Source organism: Phaenicophaeus curvirostris, chromosome 6, assembly GCF_032191515.1.
Source record: "Phaenicophaeus curvirostris isolate KB17595 chromosome 6, BPBGC_Pcur_1.0, whole genome shotgun sequence".
Lineage (NCBI taxonomy): Eukaryota > Metazoa > Chordata > Aves > Cuculiformes > Cuculidae > Phaenicophaeus > Phaenicophaeus curvirostris.
Genome location: NC_091397.1, coordinates 43,902,513 through 43,921,004, shown reverse-complemented (window position 1 = coordinate 43,921,004; position 18,492 = coordinate 43,902,513). Strand labels below are relative to the sequence as shown.

Below are 18,492 nucleotides of genomic sequence, written 5' to 3'. Positions count from 1 at the left end.
GGTAGGAGACGTTCCTGCCCATGGCAGGGGGTTTGGAACTGGATGATCTTTAAGGTCCCTTCCAAGCCAAACGATTTTATGATTCTGTGATCCATTTCAGACTTTATACCTCTCTTTCCCTTAAATACTTCATGCAGTAAAATGCTAGACAAAATTAAGCAGTTTCCAGAAACATTCCTTAAAAATACACCTATTGAGATACTTGCAAGAAGTCTGACATATTATAGTGTGCAAAACCACAAGCGTTATGCAGAAGTGACTTGTAGCTGTACACAGGAAGTGTTAAGCAACCAAACCCAAACACTCCTGAACTAGCATTCTTAACTTCCAATTATCTTTCTTAATTTAATGCTTGACAAGACTGGGGGTCAGAGTTAAGTATCTTGTTCTGGAAACTTACTATACAAGATAGATATTTTTAGACTCCTCCCTAAATAGATCTTGCACTTCTTCACATCTTTTGTATATTTTTAATCCTTCAGAAAGCTGAATTAGAATCCCGATTTAGATCAGAAGAGCCTTTGAAAAAGGTCTAGAAGATCTCTCAACATGTCTAACACCCCACCTTCCACCCACTAAAAGCAGAGCCACCTTCTAAGATTATCCAATTTCAAAGTTAAACCCTATGTCTTCAGGTATGTTTGGACTCTTCCCCAAGGACGGGCATCCTACAGCCTTCTCAGGGCAATTAGGAGAGCCAGGAGACCAAATGCTGAACTGAACAGAAAAAAACCCAAACAAAACCAACAAATCTGTAACAACCACCTATAAAGCAACCACTAGTCAACTGTTCATCAGGTAACTTTAAAGGAAAATTAGTCTATGGGTCCTAAAATGAGAAACACGTCAATAGTATTCCCCTTGCATATCAGTTTTCTTAGTCTTTCATGTACATGTATGAAATGCTTCATCTTTGAAACTAAAAACATCAGAGTAAGAATACAAACACGCAGTTCATAAAACAGGGAAGCTTTATAACACCTACTTTGCCTTCATTGCTTCTGTTTTTGATAAAGTGCACATGTGCATTCCTGGCTCTTTAAGGGAGTGTCATAGCAATAATCATAGAATCGCTAGGTTGGAAAAGACCTTTAAGATCATCAAATCCAACCATATCTGTCCACTACTAAATCATATCCTCCAGCACTTCATCTACCCATCTTTTAAATACCTCCAGAGATGGTGACTCAACCACCTCCCTGGACAGTCTGTGCCAGTGCTTGATAATCCTTTCTGTGAAGACATTTTTCCAAATGTCCAATCTGAACCTCCCCTGGCACAACTTGATACTGTTTCCGCTTGTCCTATCACTTGGGTGAAGAGACCAACACCCACCTCTCTACAACCTCCTTTCAGTTAGTTGTAGACAGTGATAAGGTCTCCCCTCAGCTTCCTCTTCTCCAGGCTAAATAACCCCAGTTCCCTCAGCCGCTCCTCATAAGGACCTGTTCTCCAGCCCCTTCACCAGCTCCATTGCTCTTCTCTGGAAGCACTCCACGACCTCAATGTCTTTCTTGTAGTGAGGGTCACAAAACTGAACACAGTATTTCAGACAGGGCCTCACCAGTGGTGAGCAGATGGGCATAATGACTTTCCAGGTCCTGCTGGCCATGCTGTTTTGGATATGAACCAAGATGCCGTTGGCCTTCTTGGCCACCTTGGCACACTGCTGGCTCATGTTCAGTCAGCTGTAAACCAACACTCACAGGTCTTTCTCTGCCAGGCAGCTTTCCAGCTGCTCTTCCCCAAGCCTGTAGCGCTGCACAGGGTTTTTGTGTCTCAAGTGCAGGACTCTGCACTTGGCCTCGTTGAACCTCATCCCACTGATCCACTCTATTCAGATCCCTTTGAGAGCCTCCCTACCTTCAAGCAGATCAACACTTCCTCCTGGTTTAGTGTCATTCACAAACTTAAGGGTGCATTCAACCCTTTCATCCAGATCATTGATAAAGATATTGAACAGAACTGGAGCCAGCACTGAGCCCTGGGGACACCACTTGTGACTGGCCTCCAGCTGGATTTAACTCCATTTACCACAACTCTTTGGGCCCACCCATCCAGACAGTTTTTTATCCAGCAGAAGGTAAATAAGGGGAGCAATTTTTATGGTGAAGGGCATACAACAAGCTTACACAGACAGAATGGACAAGACAAGCTTAAGGACATATATAAGCCCGCCATTTATTAAATAATTTGAAGGGTGCAGTCAGAAACCTATTGCTAGTTGGCGGGAGATGGTAGTAGACTTTTTTGCCACAAGACAAAGCTGCAGCCACTCAACTTCCCTTGGTTTAGTCAGTCAGCTTTTTCTCGGAGGTCAGTTGACACACAAGACTCCAGCTAAAAAAAATGGGGAAAAGACACTGCAAAGTTTAATGTTAGACCTCTTACATCTTTAACACAGATGCTTATGCATTGTTACTCATCTGACTATATTCAAGCAAAATAAGTTGAAAAATAAATCTTTTAATATAGGTTGTAAGTGTCCAGCCAAAACAGTGAGAACAATAGTTTCAGTTTTTGAATACTCAGTATAGAGAGCAGAACTTAGACAAGACACCAACACTGACCATACAGAGCAAAATTGAGCTTTCCCATCCATGAGCAGTAATTTTAAGAGCTGCTCTTTTCATTGTGCAACAAGGGCATGACTGTATTCTAGCCTCGGCACTGTGATTCACCTGCATATCAGTTAAAGCCTGTTTTCAAACAGCTGAGAAAAAGCTTACAGGTTAGAATATTTGTCATATGAATTAATACTCTATTTACTACACAAGAATAATTTCCTCCCTGAAAAAAAACCAAAATCTTTTACTCTCATCATCCACGAGTTATGAAAAATGAGAGAATTAAGGCTACCAGTGCAAATTATGCCCGGCCTCTCAATGTGTCTTCCACCTTGCTTCGCTAGACCAGCCCCTAGCATATTTCTCTCCCATATTTTGTCTCTTGACACTGCCCTTTTAACAGGTTTTTGTCACATTTATCTCCTCTTACACAATGCCTGTACACTTCTATCTTTGCTTAAACTAAGTTTTATTCTCAACACACAAATAAAAGAAGAAGGAGGATTTTGATGCAAATTCTTAACAGTCCTATTCAAGATCAGATTTGGTGACAAAATCGTCATGGAGATGACAAGACAAGCAGTCCCTGTTTTCTGTTCAATGGATCAATGGCTGTAGACTCCAGCAGCTTGCAACACACTGGAACAACCTTGGCATCGACTGTTTTGGTTTTGACGCCTTCTGCAGGGGAACCGGAGGAAATCAAGTTGCCAGTCTATGAAGTTGAGAGAACTTAAATAAATGCTTCTCTGTTAGGATCAGAGAAATACAGTTGGAGTTGGATGATCTCTAAGGCCTCTTCCAAGACCTGCCCCTGGCAGGGGAGTTGGAACTAGCTGATCTTTTAGGCCCCTTCTAACCCAAACTATTCGATGATTCTAATGATTCAATGATCACCACTAAAAGCCGCCTAAAATACAACTGTGCAAGACCACAAACTGAGAAGCCTAATGCACTGCAAAATGTCAAATCCTTGCTTTAGAAGAAGTGGGAGAATTCGTGCTCTTTAAAGTTTTTAACAGAAAGATGATTCACTTCATCCTTGCTTCATTTGAGTAAATAGTTAAAAGTTTTCTAAAATAAATATAGTGGAAGAAGAGGCCAAGACTTAAAGAGGTTTCAGCCCAAATGCTGATTGAAACTTACCAATTATCAGAACTTGTGGGTTCATTCTCATTTAGATGACCTTTTCAATCATAAGATTGCTGTAACTAAGATGATTGCATCCCACTTTTCTTTCAGGGAAGAAGCTGATGAACACTGCATGCAAGAATGTTTTTCCACAGATTCGACTCAGTACCATATCTGTATGTCTACCAAAAGCTTAGAAAAATAATGCACATGCTTATTTTACTAATTTGAGAAGAAGATATTAAAATGCTGAAAGAAGGATCATTCACAACAATTAGGAATCTGCAGACAGATTAATTATGTTCCTTTAATGAAATACGGAACAGATGAAAGTCCAAGTGCTAGCACTATGACAAAAATAATGAAGAAATCAGTATTTTCTAGAAGCCCATAATCTCTGTAATTACTTTCGAAACTAGTTTTCATGCACCAAGCTATATTCTGCTTTTGTATAACCTTTGTATTTGACATGAGTTTTCCTCCCTGGCTATGTTGTCACTACTGCCTATAACCATCCAAAACATCAAGAACTCTTATTTTGCTTCCACTACAGCACATAAAGCCTTCTCAAAAGCCAAGTTCCTCTCATTTACTACTTTTAAAGCTGACCACCATTATTATGGACTATTTCTCATTGTTGCTAATGAACAAAGGAAATGGAAGTAGTTGACATTAACAGCATAACTCATTATATTCAAGAAAAGGAAAAGTATTGAAGCACTGCAACCACCAAACTGAAGTATTACTGAAGGTGACATGGATCTTGTTTTGAAAATCTTCTCCAACTGAAACTGTGTGGATCGCTGCAAGAGATAAAGCTACTCATTCAGTAATTTCATCTCTATAATTCGAAGGCAAAGAGAAAAAAAGTACTTGCAAGTGATTTAAGACAATCTAGAAGGAAAACACAGCATAGTTATATGTCAGGCCTTACTTTGAGTTCGGACGTGGTTTTTGTTCAGGGATGGGGTTTGTTTGTTTCATTTTTTTTAAAAAAAGGCACTTTCTAATTATTTCTCTTCACATTGCTGAAGAAGCAGTCAAGAGTAGAACCTCTGTAAAAAGAGAGGATTTTAACTACCTTGCCCTTAAGAAGTAAACAGAAAATTCAGTAATACCTTCACAGAAAATTAAGCCTTTTCATTTTCTAGTTTCTTTAGTTCAGGCCTTATCACTCTTGAGAAACCATTCTGGTTGTCAATATATGTGAGTACATAGTACTACTGCATAGTATTGTGGTAAAAAAAAACCTAAATGGCTCTACTGAAATTAGCCCTCACACACTCTCCAAAACCAGGCGAAGTACTGCATTGCAGCATACATTTTTAGATGCAAGAGGCATTTTTAATGTCCAGATGAGAGACAGTTCCATGTGGGCCTGAGAAGAGAGGGGGAAAAAAGGACAAGAACACCTATGGCCAGCTAGAATCTATATGAAAATCAACTTAGTACCTCTTATTTCTGTAGTTATTTCAGTAGCATCTAAGTCATGCTTTGAATAAAAGACATTTTCCACATTCATAGTTGAGTCTGAGCAAGGTTGGTGTTATGTCTGGAGTAGTTTAGTCTCCAAAATTTTATGAAAGTTCCTACTAAAGCAAAGATAATATGAAATTACCTTAAAGCAGGAAGTTTCAAACTTTTTGTGTTCTTTTCTTGTTAGCTACTCGTACTATGAAATATTCTCTATTATTCTTAATTCAGTTCAGGTTTACCATATGCCTATGCTTCATGAGAAATCAACAGAGGAAGTCATACTACCTCAAAACTCTTGAGTTGCATCTTAGGATTTTCTAAGAAAAAACATCTTCTGTTGTTTTAACTGACTACTTTCAAGGATCTCTTTTTAAAGATGTTGCCTTCTCTTTTTAAGCCATTAATCAAAATGAGGGTTGTCCCATTCAATCACCCAAAGCAAAGAGCTGCCTTACAGAAGAAAGTCTTGAGTCCCAACACAGAAACACAGAAGAAAAAATAAAAACATTGCTTGTTTATAACATGTATGAAGTGAGCTTAATTTACAGTTAAATAAGATAGTCCTTCTTATAACTTGTATATTTATTGTGAAGTCTCACTTCATTAATTCTATTACAAAGCTGTGAGGCACATCATAATGATGATGCAGAGTTGCATCCCACATTTTATTTAGGCAGATTTTGCAGACAAGAATACTCCTGTGTTGAGATATAGCATGAAAAAGGACCCATCACGCTCTTACAGCCACTAAAGATTGTGCTTCACTCAATATCACTTAAGCCTTCTAGGCCTCAACAGCCAAACCCTTACTTCAGTAATTGATTATTTCACCATAAATACTTAACATGGCTCTCTAATGCAGGAAACTTTGATGACAGCCTCTAAATACTGTAATGAAGGAAACAAAAAGCACATTCTGTACCACACAGCAATGCATTTGCTGTACTCAAGACACCAAAGTGGTCTGCAGTGAGGTATAGGAAAGACACTGGTATATGCTGAGTCCCAGCAGCACGTTAAGTAACAGTGCTAACATGCTGCTGGTTTCAACACTCCAGAGATTCTAGATTTTCTAGGTGAGCGGGTGTGCTAATTATACGTCTACAATACATACTACTCAAAAAAACAGCTCAAGGAACTGGAACATCTCCCATAGAGAAGTAGCTACTGCAGGGAAGAGAAAGGGAGTATAGTCCCAGGATTAAAAAAAAACACTAATGGAAATAATATTTAAAAACAACAACAAAAAAAAGGTACATAGTAAAGGCAAAGCTTCATAATAACTATTTCCAGTGAAGTTTTGCTTAAGATGACAAATAATTTACTACATAAGTTAATGTCCTCCTCAATCAACATACCTGAGCTTCACCATCACAGCCACTTACATTAAACAGGTTAAAAAAAAAAAAAAAAGGGATGTGTAGCTGTTCTTTCTAAGCTATTATCTAAACTGAACACTCTGTTTAGAAAACAAGGAAACAAACCAACCAATGACAACACTCATTTTTGGACCACATTTGACACACAGCTCCAGTTGGGGACCCACAGGATACTGAGAAGACTTATCAGCAAGATAAATCCTCACCCAAGCACAAAAAGAAAAAGAGATGATTTTACGTGAGCCAAAACAACAGCCAAGATTCTCTCTATTCTGCTGACAGCTTTATGAATCAGATTTTATTGATTAACAGAATTGGTAGCCTCACTGCCATCCACTAGCTTGCTACCTGCAATAGCTGCTTGAATTTGTCAATTTATTCTTGAGGCTACGAGAAGAAGTTTAATAGAGTACAGCTGTGACACAGATGACAACTATGAATAGCCGTTGTCAGATTAATAGTTTTCCCCAATAACTGCTAATGTAACTCAAACAGTTCCAACAGGAGCACAGATGCCGGACATCAGCATTTTCACTGGTATCACCTGAATTTGACTGATGACACCGGTCAAGGCACAAAGGGTTTGAGTCACTACTTCTGATAAGATGTGAAACACAAGAGTTTTGCATTCAGAGCTAGAATCTCCGACTGGATGTACAGAACTGGATCCCACAGAGGACCACTATCAGTGAGGCTCCGTATAGGACCACCAGACTACCCTGAAGAGGTACAGTTGCAAAGTTTGACTTTCTCATAGTGAAAATGTGAAAACGGTTTTAAAAAAAACCCCAAACACTGTTACTGCTAAATCCCCAAACCAAAGTCTAGCCTGGATTTCTCAGAAAGATTTCTCCTTTGACCTTGCCAATCTAGTAAGCCTGACTCACCATCCAAGTTACGGCCCCATATCTAAAAATGTTTGGCAGAAAGTCTGTATCAAGTTGCGCTAATGCCTGCAATAACAGGGAAAAAATCCTGGTTTTCAGAACAGAAAACAGTTCTGTTTCTTAGTTTGTGACACAATGCACGTTAAACTACACCTGACACAGCCTTGTTCTAAAAAGACAAAGACTTACTTTTAGTTTAGATTAAAGTTTAAACAAGAGAATTCTCTACTAGCCTGCATCCAGAAAAGTACTTTTACTTAAAAAAGATTCTCAGTAAGGAGGACTGTGCACTACAAGCCACATAACTGCTACTCATACAACTCACCTTTTCTCCTCTGCAGGCAAAAAGCTCACAAGTTCGGCTTAAAGAAAGACAAACACAGTTTAGGTGACAAGAGGAGAAAAAAATAAAAGCTTTTTGCCAAATAAGCAAATCTTTCAGCCATCACTGATGATCTTACTCTCCAGTGCCTGTATACCCTCACATAGCTGTGTAATTAAAATAAGGAAAAGCCCAGTGATTTTTAAGCTCGTAACAGCATTATGACAAACTGTTTATACAGATCCCTAAGAAAGATCAAAGTATGTTTCCTTTGAATCCAAAAGATGGGTGTCAAATTAAATTTAACAGGGCATTAATTACAGTTAAATTAGCCTTAAAAATCACTTTCAGATACTGCAGCCAGAAAACGGCATCAGTAACTCAATTACAGAGTTTCAAGCTAATATTTAGAGGTCAGAAGCCTGGGAACGCCTTTAGGGCGCACAAGGACATTCTGCTGTTGGCTTCCGACAGCCATGAAGAGTCTCACGCTCGGAGTACATTTTCCAAGAGTTACAACCGGCCAGTGTGAGGGCTGATAATGGAAACGCCTCTTTGGTTTTAAGTTTGTATTGCTTTGGTTGCACAACTTCTTTTGCTGTAATAAAAGCAGTAAGCAAACATCTGGCACACGCAAGTTCAAAGGGTTACTTTTTCCACTAAAACCTTTGTTTTACAGTAAAAAAAAAAAAAAAAACACAGCAGGAAGGTGAGAATTTGTTTGAAGAAGTCACGGGACAGTCCCTGAAGTTCAAAAATCATTAACGGGCACCAAAACCATTCCACAAAACCCCTGTGCCACTAAGGACTGACGGGTAAGGACACTCAACGAGATGAAGCGCTCAGGGATACAGCGGGCAGGTACAGTTGGACTCGATGATCTCAAAGGTCTTTTCCAACCCGGCGATTCTATGATTTGACGTTTCTACGATTCTCCTGGTCAGCAACACTACACACACAGAGCTTTACGTTTGCATCACTGCCCGGGCGTCCGCAGGAGTCGCCCACGAAGGGAGCAGAAGCCGGACTGGGCTCCCTCCCCTTCCCAGGGCAGAGCCACGTCGGGCACAGGAGACCCGCCTGCCTTCCCTGCCCTCTCGGTGCCAGAGGGAACCCAGCAGCCGCGACACCAGATCCCGAGAGGGGACGGGATCAGCCCCGCCGCCAAAGCCCCGCCCGGGGCCAAGCCCTGAACGCTGACCCGGCAACCGAGAGAGGGAGTCACGGGAAGGGGGACACCGGGATAAAGGGGGACGGACACACCGGGATAAAGCCGGGGGCGGGGGCGGGACGGACACACACACGACAGACACCGGGATAAAGCGGGGGGGGGGGGGGGGGGCGACACGACGGACACCGGGATAAAGCGGGGGGGGGGGGACGACGACACCGGGATAAAGCGGGGGGAGGGACACCGGGAGAGGGGGGAAAGGGAGGGGGGGAAAACCGGGGTGAGGGGGAAAAGGGAGTAGGGGGGGAAATCAGGAGAGAAGGAAAAGAGGAGGGGGGGCATCGGGAGAGGGGGTACACCGGGAGACGGGGGACACCAGGAGAGAGGAAAAAAGGGGGAGGGGGGCGTGAAACCGGGAGTGGGGGGCACCGGGGGGGGCGAGGGGCGGACGGCACTGGGAAGGGCGGGACACCGGAAGGGAAGGAGGAATGGGGAAGACGTGGGGTGGGGACACGCGGTGGGGGACACGCGACCGCGGCTCCAGCCCGCCTCCCCGCCGCACTCACAGCTTCAGGCTGGCGTAGGCCGCCGCCGCCGTCGTTCCCGCTGCCGCCGCCGCCGCCGCCATTCGCTCCGCTCCGGCCGCCGCCGCCGCCCGTGCCCGCCCGGCGCTGAGGGACGGCGCCCCGCGCAGGACAAACCTCCTCACGCGCGTTGCGAGCGCCGTGGGGTGAGGCGGCCGGCGAGGGAGGGGGCGGGGCCGGGCTGGGCAGCCAATGGGAATCGACAGGGTCACGCCCCCTGGTAGGGGAAGGGGCGGGGCTTAGGCAGGAGAGGTCGCGTTGGATTGGCTGCCCTGGAGCCGCGGCCACGCCCCCAAGTCGCTGAGGTAAACCACGCGCGGGCAAAACCATGTAACAGAGCAGGGCCAGTGGCGCAATGGATAACGCGTCTGACTACGGATCAGAAGATTCTAGGTTCGACTCCTGGCTGGCTCGGCTGCTCGTTTTTTTTCCCCTCTTTCCTTTTTTGTTCTCCAGCCCAAGGGGGCTTCCTGCACCCTCTCGGCTCGTGGGCAGCCCCCTACACGCACCCCAGCCATGCCCCCAAAGCACCCCAGGATTATCAAAGAATCATGAGAAGTCCTGAGTTAGAAGGGACCCACAAGGATCATTGAGTCCAACTGCTCTCCCTGCATAGGACATCCCCAACATTCACACTGTGTGTCTGAGGGCCTTATCCAAATGCTTCCTGAATGTTGTCAGGAAAGCCTGTTCCAGTGCTCCACTACCCTCTCAGTGAAGACATTTTTTCCTAATGTCCAACATAAATCTCCTGCATATCTTCCTGCTATTCCCTTATTGGCAGTCAGAGAGAAGAGATCAGCACCTGCTCCTCCACCCTCTCCTGTGATGATAAGGTCTCCCCTCAGTCTCCTCCTTCTCCAGGCTGAACAGACCAGGTGACTTCAGCCTCTCCTCCTACAGCTTCACATCTCACCCTTCAACAGCTTTGTGGCCCTCTTCTGGACACTCTGCAGTAGCTTTATATCCTTTTCATGCTGTGGTACCCAAAACTGCACATAATACTCGAGGTGGGGCTGCACCAGTGCTCAGGAAAGCAGAACAACCTCCTCCCTTGACCAGCAGGCACTGCTGTGATTGATGCACCTCAGAACATTTCTGGCCCTCTTGGCTACCAGGGCTGCCAGGGCTCACTGTTGGCTCATGTTCAACTCACCGCCAACCAGAACCCCAGGTCCCTTTCTGCAGGGCTGCTCTCCAGCCTCTCACTCCCCAGTCTGTACATCCAGGGTTGCCGTGTCCCAGGTGTAAAATCCAGCACTTGCCCTTGTTACTCTTCATGAGGCTGGTGATTGCCCAGCTCTCTAATTTGTCCAGATCACTCTGCAGGGCCTCTCTGCCCTCAGAAGTGTCAGCAGCTTCCCCCAAATTCATGTCATTTGCAAACTTAGTAAGCCTTCGAGTCCTGTGTCTTGTTCATTTATGATGAGTACCAGCCCTAAGACGCATCGCTGCAGAACCCCACTAGTGACTGGTCACTAGCCCAATGTAACCCCATTTACTATGACCCTTTGGGCCTGACCATCATCCAATTGCTCACCCATTGCATTATGTGTTGGGTGGCATTGCAGGGGCTCTTGGTCTTCCATGAAGCCCTTGGCAACCTCCTCGGGGCTGACTGCTGCAGGGGAGATGGGTACTTGCCTGTGCACTCCAGCCTGGGAACTGGTGGGGAGCCCAGGGCTGGGGGTTCCATACAGAGCAGGTCTGGGGCACCTGCTGGCCAGTTTTCAGCTGGATCCAGCCCTCTGGGTATTACCCCCCAGTTTGGGGCTTCTTACCTCAAGGAAGGGGAACCCCAAGGTAATCCTACTCATTTACTTTCTTCTAGCTGGTAGCTTCGGACATGAGGTGTTGTGGCTGCTGACTGCAGCAAAACCTATGGTGGCACCATGTAGGCTCCTGCCTCCCAGAACCACAGGAACTCTTCCCCAAACCCTCCCCACCACTGCTCCAAGAGACCCCTGTGCTGGACCAGAGCCTGGTCCCACCCATAGCACATCCCTCCCAAGCTCCTCACCCTGGCACCAGGGTCTCCCCAGAAGGACAATGGACCATGGTGGCCTCAGCAAATTCCAGCCATCTGCAAAGGACTGGAAACCCCCAGTGATCCCCACTAAGAAAGTTCCACCCCCTCCCAACCCAGACCCACCTGAGGTGGAGGGAGAGGAGGAAGGTAGAAGTTGGGAAACCACCATTCCACAACCCAACTTGATTCCCACGGACTCTGGGTGGTGAGAATCATTGTAATTTTAGGAAAGACTTGACGCTGAGCTTTGCTTTATGGTATTGTCTTTAATCACTGAAGTCACAACAGGCCAGCGGCTTTACCCCCACTGCCAGCCCTTATTCTTTATAAATATTTAACAGCGCAGAATAAAAGAGGGCCATGTTCACAGGTGGCTAAGGTTAGTTACAAATCCTAAAATACTCTCTCCCAGAGTTGAGTCTTGAAGGAAACATAAACAAAATAATTAGTACCGTTCAGTATCGTTAGCCAGGCTCTGGATTTGTGTGCCAGATACAGAAAGCCACAGCCCGCGTCCCTGTCTGGCCGGGCACTGCAGACGTGGGGACGAGGGTTGGTGCCAGCAAGGCTGGGAACTGCAGCCTCATCACCCCTGCATCCCGTCATCTGCCTTCAGGGGCTCCGTGCCATATATTTTCACATGGGGACATTTTCTTCCTGTCTCTCAGGTTGTCTTAGCGGGCTACCGATGCATATTGACATGCAAGCTTCTGGCTGCCCTGGAAGAAAGCAGGGTGAGGATGTTTATTGCTCCGAAAAGCATAATTTTGCCTCTTCTTAGCATGAGCGAGCAGCTCTGGCCTCACGGCAGGAAGATGTCTGCTCAATTGGCTCCGGTAAGTACACCTAGTGCCACTGCAGCCAGTAAGTGGCAGGATGCAGAAACAGAAAAGAAAAATAAACACAAAATGCAGTATGAACAGAGAGTCAAAACCCCTCCCAGTGACGCAGGTGCTTGGCCTCAGAGGATGGGGGAAAAGGGATGTATAACTGGCCACAGCCCTTCCCTGCCTGCAGGTACTGGCTCCAGAGATGTTTCTCCCGAAATAAGCCTGGGTCAAGTTGTCCTTTCACTGATGCACAGAAGGTTACTCAAAATGCATCTACAAACACTTGGCAGGAGTACAAGCCAAGGTGTGAAAGGCAGGTCTCTCACAGGCACTACGTGCTGCATGTCCATAGGCACAGACACGATAGTGCACACAACCCCAAAAGCCGACACAGAGCACGCGGCTGAGGCCAACATGGAGAAGCACGGTCCAGATCAGCATTTGCAGGTGTGCACTTCGCCTCAACCCCCCTTCTCATAAATGTCCAGGAATAAACCAAACAAGAGCAAATCCCCTCCATGCCACCTGCTCCCCTGCCCTCTGTAATCACCTTCCCTCTTCTCCCTACAGCTACTGTATTTTTAAAGTCACATTCTTCTTTCTCCATGTACCCCCACTGCTTCAGTACATATTTTTGTTTCTTGAACAAAAAAATTGGCAGTCCCTTTCAGTGATCTTTCCAAGGCAACTTTTAAACCACTGCAGATTCATCCCCAGGTATGTCTTGACTGTAATAAAATCAGTCTGCCCTTGATCCATCACTGACCTATGCACACACATTGATTTTCCTGTACATGCGCAGCCTTACTGGTTTCAGTGGGACTGCCTGCCTCTGCACTTTGTTTAATGCAGATGGAGCCATTCATGTGATTTTCTTAGCAACAGCAGTGGAGTACAAAAGCTGCTGCTTGCATCGACCAGCAGCAGGCTGATATTCAAGTAATTTGGAGGATCAGGTCAAAGCGTTCAAGTATGGATGGGGAGCATGTGTACATTTCCTTTAAGGAAGGACAAGGTTTTGCGGTTCCTTAAATAATTAAGTGGTAAAATGTCCAGGGCAAGACAGAAGTGCAAAATCAGGACTAAATTAATGAGGAGCACCCCTGTGATCATCCCCTCGGCTATGAACTCACAGGAGGGAGAGGAGGCGGTTGCAGCAGTGCTCTTGAACAGACTCAAATACTGAAATTCAGGGATGCCAAATATTTGCCCAGTGCTATAAATCAGCACAAGAAGAAAACACTGGAAGATATTTGCATTCTTCTCTCAGCAGCCAAAGATACCCCTTCCTTAGATGGCCAGGCAGACCCATACCAGCTTTTACAAGCCCACTTTCCCCCTTTCACATCTGCCATAGCACAACTAACACTGATAAGACCTCACCATTTCCACACCAAAGAGCTATTCACTTTGTAGCAAAAATGTCTCATTTAAACCCGGAGAGGCTGGGAAAACATTTTAAATGGCCTTAAATGAAACTCAGAAACTGCAGACCCACAGATCTCATCAAAAGCTCCTCACTAGGGTGTCTGGAAATGCCATTCCTTGTTTTTAACATCAGGGCAGTTTCCTAAACCACTTCGATTAGGTGTTTCTAACACTTTATATTACAGAAAAGTCTCTGCTGCTTCTATAACTGGGGGTCTTCCACAGGCTTTTATGCAAAAATTCCTATTTAAATGTTTCTGGTTTTTTAAACGATAGAAATTTAACAGCATGATCTGAAAGGAAAAAAAAAATCTATTACTCTTTGGCTCCTGAAAGCAGGTTTCAGGGAATTCACTTGAATAACTCTTTGCACGCGACTTACTCGTTACCAGTACAATGGGGCTTCCAGTGGTCCTTTATCCTAAAACCAGTCAGGAGAACACACTGGGGGATGAATAAAGGCTAACTTTTCATAGCATGTTTCCACATCTTAATAAATAAAAAGACAACAAGGTTCATGTGAACAGCAAAACCCAACGTGTATCAGCCAGGTGACAGGCAGGATTTAACACATTCTGACATTATTCTGCAGAGCGTGCAAAGCTTTACACCTCCAGCTCCAGAGCTACCTGCCTGCCCATTTCTTCCTTTGTGGGAGCTGCCTGAAGGCAGGTAGTGAGGTCTTACAGCTCCACAGATGCCTGTCTGTGGAATCAGGAGGAGGAGAAGTCTTCCTTGTGCAAAATGCCCCTGCCTTCCCACCAGACTCACCACCAGGCAGCTGTAGAGCCAGAGCCAAGCAACACAGACTCAGACACTCACCGCCTAGGAGAAAAGGCAGGAATAATAAGGAGCTTAAACAAATTAAAACTCCCAACTGTAAAAGCGGAGCAAGTTGTCACTCAACAGGAGAGGCAGGGCAAGGCAGCAGACACTTGAACTTCAAAACTACCAACTCACACGCTTAATATTCAATAGCTTCACATTGTCATCTTTAGCTTTTCGTAAATACAGGAAAGGAGAACACTTGCACTTAATAATTTATACTGGACCTCAAAACTGAAAGTAGGACAGCCTTCATTTCCCCAGTGCTGAGGGATACAGCACGGCTGACAGGAGTAACAAGACACTGTGTGGGAGCAGAGGCCAAAGTTATCTGTTACTGCAAAGGCAGTTCCACAAATGGGCTGCTGAGGCTTTCCACAGAAGGAAAACTGCCCTCCCCCTCCCTTTGCCTGCTTATTTCAGGGTTATAATGAAGGCTGCAAAAGTGAGACAGTAGTTTAAATTGCAGCTTAGAGAGGATATATCAGCCCTGCTAGTGTTTTCAGATCTTCCCAAAACGGAGAACAGAAAAGGCTTGAGGGGCTGCTCTAAAAATCAAAAGCTAGCAAAAGCATGAGCCACGTAGTATCTAGGCTTTCACAAACAGAACAACAGGTCAGGGATGGTGCTTGCAGCTTGTTTCCAGAAGCCACTTTGTTACCTCACTATCTTTGCTGCCACAGGGCCACAGGGAGCTCAGAGAGGGGAACCGCCTGCCCAGGTCCACCTGAATTATTTACTAGGTGTTATTTCCCACCTCAGTTCCTTCAGACAGTCCTAAGATCACAGTTGCATCTTGTGATACCAGTCCCTGGGCCCAGCTGTGCTGCAGGCCAGAAGCTGACGCAGCATGCGGGGTGAGCGCACTGCAGAGTCTGCCCCAGCTGTTTTGTTGCCCCCAGTCCATATTGTCTGGATACAGCACCAGTTACGTTCGGCGTGGGTTCCCATCTCTTTACTATTCAGCATTTGGAGGCCAAATTTAATGCTCCAGAGAACAATCATATTTGGAGTCAATTTTACCTCCTCTAAAATCACAGATAGAACTCTCCAAATTACACCTGCCCCAGAGCCATGCATACTGCAGCGTGAGTCACCTGCCCGGTGACTCACTGAGGGATTGATTACATGTTCCCAGGAGAAATGGCACCACAGACCCAAGCTACATGAAAGCTGGGGCTCTGGATGGTTTCCAGTGCAGGACTCACCTCCAGCCACATGCCATTGTCCCCATCCCAAAATGCAGCAGCCACAGGTGGAGGAGCTTGCAGCTGGATGGGGCGGAAGGCTGGATGGTCTGCTGGCCCCATCAAACTCCACGCCAAAGCTCCCAAGGCTTGGGCAGCTACAGATGTTCACACTTCATCCAAGGCAAGCCGATACAGAGGTGTAGGAGGGTGCTAAAAGGCCACTGATCTCCATGTGCTTTACAGCAGACCCTTGGGACTCCATTTAATACTTAGCACAGCAACTTGCACCTCTCAAAACAGAGGCCTGTGTTATTTATTAGCCCAGGCAGAGACAGGCAGCTTGCTGCAGCCAGCACCTGTGCTGCTCCAGACAGGAACATGAGGCACTCTGACTACATCGTGTTATGTTCAAGCACCCATCTAGCTACATTCACGCTATGGAAAAAGAGGTGGATTCTTGGCACAGGCTCACGTCACCAGTTCCAGTGCCACTGCTCAGCTACTTTATTGTAGTTTTGTCACTAAAAAGCTCTTCAAGAATGTCATCCTGTGCTCTATCAATGAGAGCTGAGTGTACATCTTTAGCATGGATACATAACGATTTAACTAGTTTTCCACACAATATGTCAGAAAGGGTAGGTAAGATCCCTGATTGCATCTGAGACTTTTTCTTAAACAAAAACTTGGTACCTGTACACAAAAGGCTGCACAGCTTTGGTACCTACAGAACATGCACTGCAGGCACATCACATTTATCTTATATGTAACACACACTTGGGGGAGCAGAATGCTTTGACTATAAAGCAAGGGGGGTCAAAAAGAGAAACAATCTGCCTGTCTGCTTTCTCAGCAGAACAGAAAGCAAGGGCCAAACTCACTAAACCCTTGCTCAGATAAGCTGTTATTATTCGTGGGAGCAAATCTGTTTATACCAACGTACTTGTTTGAGTACAGGTTGTTGAGCTGGACTCTAAATCCCTGTGTAACAAAGCCTTCATAATGATCTCGAGTTTGTTCCCAGAGCTCTAAATAAGCACCATTATGAAATGGCTTTGTGCTGGGTAAACACCATGGAAAGGAGTGGCCAGGCTGGAGGCTGAGCTGTGGGGACAAGCTGAAAAACTCAGGCAAGCATCTGTGTACAGACAGCTTTTTTCCAAAGCAAACTCTGCAATCAAGAGTGAGACTGGATTTCCCCAATGTCCACACTTTCAGCATCGTGACCTTTCCTTTACAAATATAATCCCACTATTCAGACTCTGACACAGCAGACCTGACCCCAGCGTATTATGCTGACTCAGAAGTGCAGGCCCCAAGTCACGGCTTGTTCCAGTTTTTTGTTCTGTTTGAAATGGGATGTCGGCCTCCACCTGCCAGCCAGCATGCCTGGTTTGTGCTTGGAGAGTTGGTGCTTTTACAGCCAGATTTGATACCAGAGTTCAGAGAATTAACTGGAAGGTCTGAGCACATATTTTGCACAGACCCCTTTCTTTTCTTTTCCTAAAGAATTAATAAAAAGAGAGAGAGTGTCTAAAAACTCGTATTAAAAGGTTGGTGTCCTTCAGGGAATATGATGAAATGTGCTTGTCAGGAAACACTTAGTAGACTGATGGGATGTTCCCAGCAGGTAGGCCAGGCAGGCAAGCCAGCCCCTGGCTTTTTAAGTGTGGGAGGCACAACCTGAGTTCATAGGCATGACAGCAAGTTGTGCTTTCACTGAAGAATCTTCCAGAAGAGCCAAGAGGAATCTCCAGAGAGCTGAAGAAGAAGGCACGTAAAAGTAAACTGATCAGTTCAGATAACACACCACATTCTTGGTCAAGTAGACATGGGTTGATACAGCTGGAAGCCACAAGCACACAGACTCTGGGAATCCAGCAAAAGTCTCTCATATCTTCTTACAGGAACATTACTGACTGGTGAAAAACATGCACAGGAAATCAGCTGAGGGTGAGGAGAGGAAGATCACACAACAAGTCTTCTGTCCGGGCTTTCTCATGTTGGCCACGCTGGCTAGTAGTGGTGCTGGTACACAGATGCTGGGGTAGTGCCGTTCTCTATGTGTTTCAGATGACAGGAGTGACAAAGCAAATGTTCATCTAGCGGGTAACAGCGATGTCCGTCTTCATCATTCAGTTCCATCCCGCAGTCCTGCAAAGAGAGACCGCACCAATTATTAGAGCAAGCGTTCATTTGCCAGCATCTAGCAATGCTTGGCTTCCACAAGGGTCATTTTGTGACAAGGGCAGAAGACATCCAGCCGATAACTCTTTCCTACTAAGTTCAACATTCACCATGAGAAGGAAAGCATCTGACATCAGCATTTTGAGGGGCAGCCTTGTACAAACTTGTCTTACGCAGTTTTATTGAAGAAGCTTTATCTCATGGTGAGGTGCAGCCCTATGTATTTTAAATGTGTTTGTGTCTCCTTACACTCTCAGGTAGGATTCAGCTCTTCACATTACATTAATTGCAGTTGCACTGATGTGAAAACGAACTGCTGAATCGAGGCCTCTTTCCACTACATATGAGAAGAGTAAGAGAAGACATCTATTTATTTTAATTCACAGAGCAGAAGCACAAAGGCTCTCTGGGAAGCCCTGCATGGAGATCAAACAGCATTTAAGAGGTGGCATCTCCTGGGATATTTTTGTGCAGCCCTATCCAGGCCCA

The 18,492-nt window shown here is 45.3% G+C and overlaps 2 protein-coding genes and 1 non-coding gene across 3 annotated transcripts in view; 1 reads left to right on the top strand and 2 right to left on the bottom strand.

The window, feature by feature from the left end:
* SACM1L (SAC1 like phosphatidylinositide phosphatase) overlaps positions 1-9,633 on the bottom strand; it is a 31,233-nt gene extending 21,600 nt beyond the window's left edge. The window contains exon 1 of the mRNA XM_069860009.1: positions 9,500-9,633. Coding sequence (XP_069716110.1) covers positions 9,500-9,561 — 62 coding nt within the window. The 5' untranslated portion in view covers positions 9,562-9,633. The remainder of the gene's footprint in view (positions 1-9,499) is intronic.
* Positions 9,634-9,858: 225 nt separating this feature from the next.
* TRNAR-ACG (transfer RNA arginine (anticodon ACG)) lies at positions 9,859-9,931 on the top strand. Its single transcript has one exon. It is a non-coding gene; the product is annotated as a tRNA-Arg (tRNA).
* Positions 9,932-11,792: 1,861 nt separating this feature from the next.
* Positions 11,793-18,492, bottom strand: part of LIMD1 (LIM domain containing 1) — a 36,148-nt gene continuing 29,448 nt past the window's right edge. Inside the window, exon 8 of the mRNA XM_069859990.1 lies at positions 11,793-17,970. Coding sequence (XP_069716091.1) covers positions 17,833-17,970 — 138 coding nt within the window. The 3' untranslated portion in view covers positions 11,793-17,832. The remainder of the gene's footprint in view (positions 17,971-18,492) is intronic.